Raw genomic sequence first — 10,809 nt, 5'->3', positions numbered from 1 at the left:
TTAAATGTAGCTCTGTCAGGGAACAGCATAGTCAGCAGTGGTATAAAATTATAGTTCTGGGTGGAAGAAATAATAGAAATTCAGAGCAAAAAGAAAAGCTTGTGAAAACATCAGAATGGCCGAGGATTAAGGAATAAGTAAAAAGGCCATCTTGACATATATCCTGTGCAGGACACAAAAGTAAAAAGCAACAAAATGTAGTTGAGGATCTAGCAGTTAAGGCTGGTTAAGCTTTTCCTTTCAATAGGAAGGAGTCTATACTTAAGAATCTATCCTTTTTTTTTTCCTATTTGGGTAGCAGTAACTGTGTCTGAAATATGGTTGCTAGAGAATTACCTGAGAGTTACTTGTTGATAACGCAAAGCAGTATCTGCAAGGGCTTGCTGCTTCAACCAATACATTAAACCTATATTGTTAATAAAGGAAGTTTCAAGTCACCAAAAACCTACTCATCTTGTGATGCTTTTTCTTAAAGGGCGTATTTAAATAAACCTTACAGTTGGTTCTGTGAGGCAATATTATCTTGTCTCATTAATTCTTGGAACACAGTATTTAAAAAAAATGTTGGCTTGTATGTTGGAAAATCATTACATGTTTGTTGTAGGTCCTTTTCAGATGTCACTGCTTTCAATTAGGACCAGTAAACTTCAGTAAGTAGAAAGTACACTGTTCAGAAGCTGTTGCAAACAAGGAATTTCAAACTTTTTCTAGCAGGGTGAGAAACAGCAGTTTCTTCTCCACATTCTTTGGGGAGGGCGACACTAAAAAACTTTGAGTTGAAGTTCAAAAGTGGGCTGTCTTTTCATGTGTTCCTGCAGTATGCTTTGTTTTTTGTTTTTTAATAAGATTTCTATGGCTGTCAAAAAGACCATAAATATGTTCAGACTTAGTCTTATCTAAGTCTTGGCTAGTCAGTTTTAAAGTATTCTGATCCAGCCTGTCAAAAAAGTGTAGCAGCATCCTTTAATGTTTAACATTGGTTTTTTTTCTTTTTTCTTTCATTACAAAGGTGGTTGCAGCTTTGAAAAAAAGACTTTTTCTTGGTTGAAGTAAGACCAATAGCCAGTGCTCCAAGTACTACAAAAGAAAGAAAACAACCTTTACTGCCATTATGTGAGTAACACTAAGTGGGTTAGTTTGTTTCCTTTTAAATGATCTTTGTCCTGGTTTTTAGTTTAACTGCACCTGCATCTTGTTGCATATGTATTCCTTCCTGTACCGCTGCTCCTTTACCACTACTTGTGATAGGTGATTGTTGTGCTCTTAGGCCCAAGCTGCAACTCACAACTGAGATTACCTATCTGGGTGAAATACCAATATAGCCTGTTTTTAGAGGATAGTATACTTAAACCTGAATACAATTAAAACAAACAAAAAACAACAACAAAAAACCCCAACCAAGTGAAAAACTCATGAGCATTTCAGGGCTTAGGATAAGAAAACAGACTATAGCTTCTGAATAACTAATCAGCGTTGATGTGTGAAACCTGGTAGACGTGAGGCTGGTGGTTTTATGTATTTATGGATCCACATTATCCAGCTAATATTTGCTGTTCTGTGTCCTTACAGATGTGATCCCTCTCTAGTTTTGGGGGAAATGGTATGTATTTTTGTTCAATCATCTCTCCTTTTTCTCAAAACTGTCAGTAATCCATGTTGTGTCAACCAGTGATCAAAAAAGCATGCCTTTGAGCCTATAGTTACTTTCTTATTCTTCCAAGGCAGAACAGTGTTTTCAAACAACCCAATACATTGCAATTTTACCTTTTAATCAGGTCACCCGTATAGAATTTTTTAAATAGTTATAAAACTGCTGTTAACTAATTTCCAGGGCTTAGAAAGTTTATGCAAGATGAGAGAAAATAACGTAAGATAAAGTTGTAGTGTCCTTTTTGCATACTGTTTTCCTTTAGACAGGACTTTCATGAACATTCAGTGACATTGCAGCAATTGGCAGAGTTGAGGAAAAAAAATGACCTTTTCATGAACTTCTATGAAGAAGGCAAATAAGCAAAGTGTGAGCTTCAATGGTAAGTTTAGCTTTTTATTATACTAATGTCCTTCTTTACCTGTTCTTGAACACCAATATTTATGAAGTTCTTTAAGTTTCCTGTTTGTTCTTCAGAATGTTTGAAATTTGTTTTTTTAATTGCTTTTGAAATATTTTGAGAAACACCTTTAAACCTAAAAAACATGAATAATTAACACACTGTCTGCCTTTTTGATAACTTAGTATTCTGTGCCAGTGTGTTAATTTACTCAGGATTCTAGAGAACTTAATTTTCATAGTTCTCCAGTTTTCAGCATTGACTTGAACTGCATAGCTGTCTGCTAAAAACTACATCTCAACTTATCATCAATCTTCTTTTTATAGTGAAACATGTAATGTGGCAGTGTATCCAACTTGTGTGTGGACTTTAGGGGTAAGAATTTTTAATAAAAGTATTTCTTTCAAACACGAAATTGTGTAAGATCGATGAGACTTGAGAAAAGCTTTCTATCTTACTGATTTTTAGATATGTAATGTCATTAACTTCTAAAATACTGGATATTTTGACTTTATTTAGCAAGTTTAGTTTTTAATCAGTAAAACTGCTCAAGTTTCTGTCCCTCTATTTCAGCTTTTGTCCATGAAAACTCTTAGAGAAGATGGCTGATGTAAGCCTGAAGGAAGCAGCCCTAATAGTTGGTGTGGTGGCAGCCTGCTACTGGAACAGTCTCTTTTGTGGCTTTGTTTTTGATGATGTTTCAGCGATTTTGGACAATAAAGATTTGCATCCTTCTACTCCGTTAAAAAATCTATTTCAGAATGACTTCTGGGGCACTCCAATGTCTGAGGTAAACTGTTTGTGAAACACTTTGAGGAATTTAGAAAATGGAAAAAAACCTTGCAGAGAGTTTTTGTACTTTTTCTCCCCTAATATGGTTTTAACAGAATAGTTTGTTTCTGATGGAATTTGATGGTGTTAGTGTTTGGTACTATAAGATCAGGAACAGATGTCCCTTATGTTCTTTCTCTTTGTTTAATAAAAGAACTTGTAAGAAAGTGAAGTCGTATATCATGCTTTAAGATGATATGTGTTATCCATTTCCAGTATCGAAAAAAACCTGACCATTTTCCTTTCTCCTCCTGCAAAAGCTAGACATTGACATACATGGCTATTTATTTCTAATTGCAATCTGGAAGGAAAGATGACACTCTAAAGCAACAAAGCTAGGACTTAGTGAATGGGTATTGAACACATTAAGTTCATTTGAGTGGGTATGTGTATGTGAATTCAGAGGTTTTGGTTTGTAGCCTATGTAGAGTGGCTATGTTTTTATCTGAAAAGCTGCACTGGCCTTAAAGTTGTTGATAAACATCGTTAAATGGCAGTGGATAAGAGATTTACATATAGTTTAGAAAGTTACACATGGTGCCATTGCTGAGCAAATGAATACTAATTCTCTGACAGTCATAGGTGTTTTGCCTACCAAGGCATTCCGCCTTGTAATCTTCTCTTTTCTTATGTCCATAACATACAGGGTTAGTTCATTGTGAGATACTAATTGCTAGCTCTACAAGTACATATTGATACATTATTTTCATGTAACCCTATTATGAAAGCTTCCAGGCTCTTTTTCAGATGACATATAGTCCTGTAGTCATTGAGAATAAGAGAGTTCCTAAACTCCTCCCAGTAAATTTTCAAGTAGTATTTTTCAACGTGTTTTTACTCTCAGAAAACCCTAACCATGTGGAGTGGGAGAAAGCCATCTCATTCAGTGTTGATTTTACACTTAAAACCAACTGAAAGTCAGGTTAATTTTAACTAAATGAAGTCATATTCATTTGATTGTTCATGGCTTTTAAAATACTTTTTCCTATCTTGTGTTTTTGTCTGTAGTTATGTGCAATTTGGTTCCCTGTGTCCCCTCTCCGCTCCCCCCAGTTTTTTCTTAGGTGTTCTTCATTTGTTTTATGGATGTCTCCCAACAGGCTGTGGGTTGGCAAATTCATTTTTGGTACAGGAAGATGGTATTAAGTATAGTTTTTAAAAGGGTTTATGGGTGGAATAACTGACAACAGAGACATATTGACTGCTAGACATACTGAAAATAGGTGGATAATGCATTTAGCTGAATGTATCAAATTTTTATTTTATAAAATACTGATCTAAACCATGAAATAGCAGAGTAATTGAAATACTTGAGTAATACATTGAAACTACATGGAAGTAGGAAAAATAATCAGAATTAACTTCTCTTTTTAACAACTTACTTTAATTTTAAATTGAGTTTTCATGTAATTCACTGGAATTATTTGTATTTTTCTTTTTTAGTATTACTGATTTCCAGGTCTTTATTTTGAAGGTAAATGCCTGAGAATAGAGGGGGGAATCATGTATGCATAGATTTTTTTGAAAGATACTTTGGAATATAAGTCCTTTTGTAAGTTGATGGTGACTGATTGATTGATTTCTTTCCTTTTAGGAGAGGAGTCATAAATCTTATCGTCCCCTCACAGTTCTTACGTTTCGCTTAAACTACTTGTTCAGCGAGTTAAATGCAGTTTCTTACCACTTCCTAAATCTGGTCTTTCATGTGGTGGTTTGTGTAGTCTTCCTCAAGGTCTGTAAGCTTTTTCTGGACAACAGGAGCAGCGTGGTTGCATCCTTGCTCTTTGCAGTGCACCCAATACATACTGAAGCGGTAGGTATAGCTGTGATGTCCTTAATCTGTTCAAGCTGTATTAATTAACCCAAAATTTAATGGATTTTGTATCTGTTGATATATTGTACCTCCAAAAAGTGTGTGATTTTATTTGTACTTACTCTGCCCTTTGCAACGAGTGGTGGAGGTGACAAACTTCAGTGCTCGGGATTGTTTTGTATTCCATGCAGCTACTGAAAAATAAGTAAAGAAACATTAATTTTGTTATTTAATAACTTGAGTGTCTGCTATGAACTTTGGCTTTTATGATGATGGCTACTTCAGCTTACATAGATACTTGTGTTCTGTGATGATTCATCCAGTATATTTTGCAAATACTATGAATACTTCTTAATTAATTTCCAGAATTGCTAAGCATTCCCCTCTAACTAATCACCAAGTCTGTTCTGTCCACTTTATTTTATGTCAATACCTCTATCTCAGCAGGGCTTATTCTAGGATTATTGTTGCTATGCTACATCCATCTTCAGGCCATTCTGTTTGAACCTTCCATTTCTGAACGTATCCAATATAAGAAAAAGGAAATACATTTCTCATCTCTCATATTTACCTCTCCTTTGATTCTGAAGGAGTTTTTCACGGCCAAGAAAAGCATTATTTATACAAGCTGTCCAATTATATACTTTTTAATACTCAACCAGGCTTGCAGTGTTGTGGAGTAAATGGCATCTTGTGATAGCCATTCATTAGATTTGTTTCCATTGCAAACACTGATAAAGCAGATCTGTGGAATTCTCTGCTGTTAATTTCTGCATGACTTAGATTGACTTTCCTAGATTTCAGTTCACATGGGTTGCAAAGCCCATCCCCAATCTCTTTTTTTCTTACAGTATTAGCTGATTTTCAGAAAACAGAAAATGTTTAAACCTTTTGCTTCTTTAGAAGTGTTGTCCAATTCTTATTTTTTGATTTTAATATATTTTTTGGGGAGGAGAGGGGATGTCTTTTTATATTAAGAAAATGAAAAAGGTTTGCTCTTAGGTTGTATTTTTTTGGTCTTGATTTGTTTGAGTAAAGAGTTCGCATCTCTCTCTCTCTTGTTCTCTAAAGATGCAAATCCTTGTCAGTGGCAATTCAGTGACCTGCATCTGTGTATTTTGAGCAAATCTTTACAGGGAATAAGTTAATGGAGTTTATAATTGGCTGCTATTTGAACTACTAATTTGTCCTTGCTAGAGGAAGTTAGTGGCATGTTTAAAATTGCAAAAGTTAAACACCTAAAACTTTTTGCTTGCTTTTGTGCTTGAAAGCACACACCCCCATAAAATCTTGGGTGAAAGATGGGTTAAAAAGATAATTTGTTAATTTAATTTGGGTTTCTGTTTCTTTGAAAAAAAAAAAGCTTTAAATTTCAAAGTTTATCTTTGCCTCTTTGTAATAAATTTGATAGTATCTTTACAGGAGCATTATTAGCAAGTTGCTAGTGATTAGTGATTCACGGCTTAGATCATCCAATGTAACTTCATCACTTTTGTTCCAAATATGATGATTCTTTATCATGTTGAACTGTCCATATGAGGTAACAGTAACACAGTGGCTTTTAGTACTATGCAACAGAGTTAGCAAGAAGTATCGTACAAATCGTACAAACATTGTATAATGAAAGCTTATTGTGTAAGGCAATGTATTACAAAGTTAGGAAATGCAGTTATGAAGCAGTTTGGTAATAAGTGCGTAATCCCTGATATTGGCCACATGAGGGCACTTTAAGACTATGTGATCGGTAGAGCTTGATGCTCTACTTAAAACGCTTAAAGACTCTGAGATTTAATTGCAGCTGTAATTGAATTCCCCTGCTGTTGTACTTGGGTACTCAGTGAAGAATTAGTTAAAGGGTTTTCTTCCTCCTCCCCCTACCTTTTTCAATTTAAGCTTTCTGCTTTTGAGAAACAGTGTATTTTATCCTTTCAAGTGTTTGCATTGAGAATTCTGCCTCACATGTAACCAAGAAAGAATTCTTAGAGTTGACAGTTGAGACTTGTGCATGTGTATAAAAGGCAAAACAACTGGAAATTTCTGTACATGGGAAAGAAGAGGTAATGAGCTGTATTTTAGAACTGGGGTGCTGGCTAACTTGGACTTTAGTGAAAACTCCAAAACAGGTCCCATTCCTGGTTTTTATGTCATTTGATGGTACCTTTTATATCTTGTAAAATTGAAATGTATCTGATTTTAAGTCTTTCAGATTAGTCTCCTTGTTACTCCTCTGTACAAGAGTTTGAAACAGCAGATGCAATACATAAACATTTCAAACCTTTACCTATGTTACGATAAATGGATTTTTCCTGGAAAAGTTAGCAGAGCAGGATAAATAGAAAATAATTTTCTGCTTGACTTCACAGAGAAGCTGGGCTCTTGCGGTGATAATATATCATTTTCTGAGTAAGACTTTTTGAGGAAATGGGTTGAACAGCAGCATCATATTTTCATTTGTCCTTGTCTTTAGAATTCCAGTTCAGTCTTTCTAGCTACTTTGCTACTGTTCTGGCCAGAGGCATGTTGTCCACTTTTCCAGCTACGGAATGTCAGCTAACCTTGTGAATGCTGAAATTTCCTCTCATAAGTCACCTTTGTATCCAGAAATAGAATCTCTCTTTTGTTGGCAGACGACTGTGGAGGCACACTAGCACACTTGCTTTACTAATGATCTCTTTCAGCTGATTTACAAAGTTCTCTTTAAATTCTGTCTTAATGCTGTACAATTTTGAGATCCAGACTAGGAATCCTTGAAATGTTTTAAGATATTTTGGAAACAAACACTTGGGTACTGTCCCAAATGTTAACGCAAACTCTGATGTCCTATCAGTTGTGGAACATGCTTTGTCTGTACATGATTCAGTGAGTCCTTTGGTAAATGTATGCTACTCCCAACGGAAGCATGAGAGCATGATTTCAGGTTTAGATTTGAATACTTTTCTTTACACCATGACCTTGGATATTGAGTTGCTTTCTCTTTTTATGCTGTGCTGGATCAATCATGCTTGACCAAGAATGTACCTAGCAATAAAAACTTCTAGCTGGGTCCGGATGGCTGAAAGTCAATTTTCAGCATCACCATAATTGAATGGTGAGCTATGAGGTTTCCTTAGTTAAATATGACCATCTGTCTTGGGATAGCATGCCATTTTTCAGCCAGCTTACTTGCAAAAATTTGGATGCAATCAGAGGCATTCCAGAAGAGGATAAATGAGGAAGAAAGGCAATCCTAAATGGTACTGTGATCAGCACAGTGGCTACTGCAGTAATCATGAACATAATGACCTGTCTTCCATCTCTGGTTGTTGGTTGCACCTTAGCATTTTTTGAAAACAGCTCCTGAAATGGAAATTAATCTCTGTTTCATTGGGGATTCTGAAACAACCTTCTGCCCTGGATTTTTCATTAAATCCATTCCTCTCTGTCTCATTACCAAAGGGTAATTTTAATATTGTCAACCAAATTATCATTCAGAAAATTGCCAGACCTGTAGTAAAGCCTGAGTCATTCTTTAACTCCATTGCATAGAGCATGCCACGAATTTATTTGTAACTCTTGACTGCTCACCTAAGTGCTGCCATAGCACCAGTCAAGGGAGTGCTTCTTCCAGATTCAGATCTGTTTAATCAGTCAGAAAAGGTATTAACAAAAATAACAATCATAGTTTCTATATGCCACTGTCTGCAGAATGTTTATGTACAACAGTCCTTGTCAGGCTTCACTTAAAGGTCCTATTGATGAAAGCTAGTTTCTTCCAAGCATTATGAAGAAAGCAGTTGTTATCGTGCCCAAATTCTGCCTCAGATGTTATTTGTGGCTGGTGTTACTAAAGATAAAAGAAAGTACAGCATTTCTCAGTTGTCTTGTTAATGGTGATAGTTTGGGGCACATCAGCCACAGGTGTCCACCAGCTGCCTGTATCATCCTGTTCTTGAATTCAGTACTAATTGGACTGAAAGCAGCCTTACTCTTCTAACCTTTTTTGCTTGGTTTACGGATCTTGTTTACGCATATCCTGATAGTATATGAGTCATGCACTACTCTAGTACTAGAATAATCTTGTTTTTTTCTTCTTTTTCTTTTCAGGTAACTGGAGTTGTTGGCAGAGCAGAGCTTTTATCATCTATTTTTTTTCTAGCTGCTTTTTTGTCATATACAAAATCTAAAGGGCCAGATAATACCATAGGTAAATGATTGACAAATATATATATAACTTAATTTCTGTATCACTGTTAATAGAGCTCTTAAAATGGTGACATGGGTGTGCTGGTTATTCAGCAAGTGTGTCCAAAAAACCCTTCAGCCCCAAGAGAACCATGCAATAGTACTTTCCATTATAAATTACCTGGTTGGTTTTTTTTTTCTTCCTTCGAAAGTTAAGCACTTTTTCAGTTGTTTTGTAACACCTAGAGTAGGGGACTCTTGCGCTGACTTCGATTAATGCAAATAAGTGGAATTATGCTGAGGTGCCTCAGATGGTCACAAGTAAGCTGCAAAGTTTGAGTGGAAATGTGGGAGGCTTGCCTCTTTTCCAAAGTCAAATTGACCTTGTGAGAATTTATGTCTCTCTAAAAAATATTCCATTTGAAAAGGTGTTCTTATGAATTAGGAAAGATTGGGTTTTTTGTTTTCCTATCGTAGGTTAGTCTTTCTTTTCATTTAGTTCTTTCAATTTAAGGGAGGCAGTTTTAAAACTGATACATGTATATTATTTTCTGTAGAGTAAAACTGGTAATCTTCCCTTTAATAACAAACGGAATACTGAATAAGTTTGTAGAACAAAGCATGTTCAAACATTAAGAGCCAAAGTCTTCACTTTTTAGGTTAATTTACTTTATTCAGTGTTTGGTTTTGTTGTAAGATGGAACATTTTCAATAATGTCATCTTTATTTGCAGTGTGGACTCCAATTGCAGTGACTGTATTTCTAGTAGCTGTTGCAACACTGTGTAAAGAACAAGGAATAACAGTGGTGGGGATATGCTGTGTGTATGAAGTATTTATTGCTCAAGGGGTAAGCTGTTGAAAAATAAATTGCATTGCTTCTCAGGAGTTCTGTAATGAGACATTAAGTACTTTGAAGTGTCATATTTCACCACTGTTTTTTGTCAGTTCAGGCTACCTCTATAGTTATGTTACATTTTTCAGATTTTTTTTTTTTTTTGACTCAATTAATGTTTAACATACATGGTTCATGGTGAGGGAATTCAATGACAAAGTTGTCCTTTACATGCCATACAGAGATGTTACCAAATATACTCAATAAAGAATTGACGTGTCTTAATGGAAACCTAGGGTTTTAGTTGAGGTTTGCGAAGACTAGCATGTAACAGTCTTGATTAATGTCTGAGATGCATAAAGATGGGGGATTATTTGTTTTTAATTCCTTTCATAAAAATAGAAAACTTAATATATACAAATGTATTTAATCACATTCTAATGAATAACCAGATGTTTTGCAGTAGTCTGACTTGGATCAGTAATATTCTTAGGAAATTTGTTGTTCTAAGAATACCTTTAAATTTAATTTCTAATCTGATAGGTTTCATCTTAAGCATTGGTAAGTTAACAGTAACATTTGTTTAGTGTGACAGGATGCTCCTGCAATGAAATAATTTTTTGGCTTTTTAATAGTCAAACCATACACAATTTAAAAATGTGTGATTGCATATTCTAAGAAAAATTTGTAGTTTACTCTTCCTTAATTACTTGAGGGAATATTCTGCAACAACTGTATCTGTAAAAGCCAAAAGCTTGTCTGTCCTGGGTATACATATTCAAGGCAAAAATACCAAAATCGCAGGATTTTGTGCTTACAGAAATGTGTGTGTTTCTAACTATTGCCTTTGCAAGTTTTGTTAATAAGCACGTAATTTTCAAACGGGATTTCTAAGAAAATCACCAGTATGTGACCACACTTTTCGGTCCACTCTTCCTTTCTTTTAGAAACTTTTGATCTGATCCTCAATTTCATAAAGCTTAACAAGTTTGTGTAAGTCAACTGAGTAGAAAAAATAAAATCCAAACTGAAGCTTCTGGATGTAGCACGAACTAAGAGTTTGACCAGTTCTCAAAAACATCAATATCTGTAGTTCAGCCAACCAGTATATGTGAAGCAATA

General features: G+C 35.1%; 1 protein-coding gene across 1 annotated transcript in view; it reads left to right on the top strand.

Annotated features, from left to right (window-relative positions):
- Positions 1–1,909: 1,909 nt before the first annotated feature.
- Positions 1,910–10,809, top strand: part of TMTC3 (transmembrane and tetratricopeptide repeat containing 3) — a 23,287-nt gene continuing 14,387 nt past the window's right edge. Inside the window, exons 1-5 of the mRNA XM_009882616.1 lie at positions 1,910–2,030; positions 2,622–2,838; positions 4,474–4,692; positions 8,776–8,875; positions 9,587–9,702. Of these exons, the coding sequence (XP_009880918.1) occupies positions 2,650–2,838; positions 4,474–4,692; positions 8,776–8,875; positions 9,587–9,702 (624 nt within the window). The 5' untranslated portion in view covers positions 1,910–2,030; positions 2,622–2,649. The remainder of the gene's footprint in view (positions 2,031–2,621; positions 2,839–4,473; positions 4,693–8,775; positions 8,876–9,586; positions 9,703–10,809) is intronic.

Source organism: Charadrius vociferus, unplaced genomic scaffold (genome assembly GCF_000708025.1).
Source record: "Charadrius vociferus isolate BGI_N301 unplaced genomic scaffold, ASM70802v2 scaffold72, whole genome shotgun sequence".
NCBI lineage: Eukaryota > Metazoa > Chordata > Aves > Charadriiformes > Charadriidae > Charadrius > Charadrius vociferus.
The sequence above is the reverse complement of the archived record's forward strand: the minus strand, read 5'-3'. Positions and strand labels throughout refer to the sequence as shown.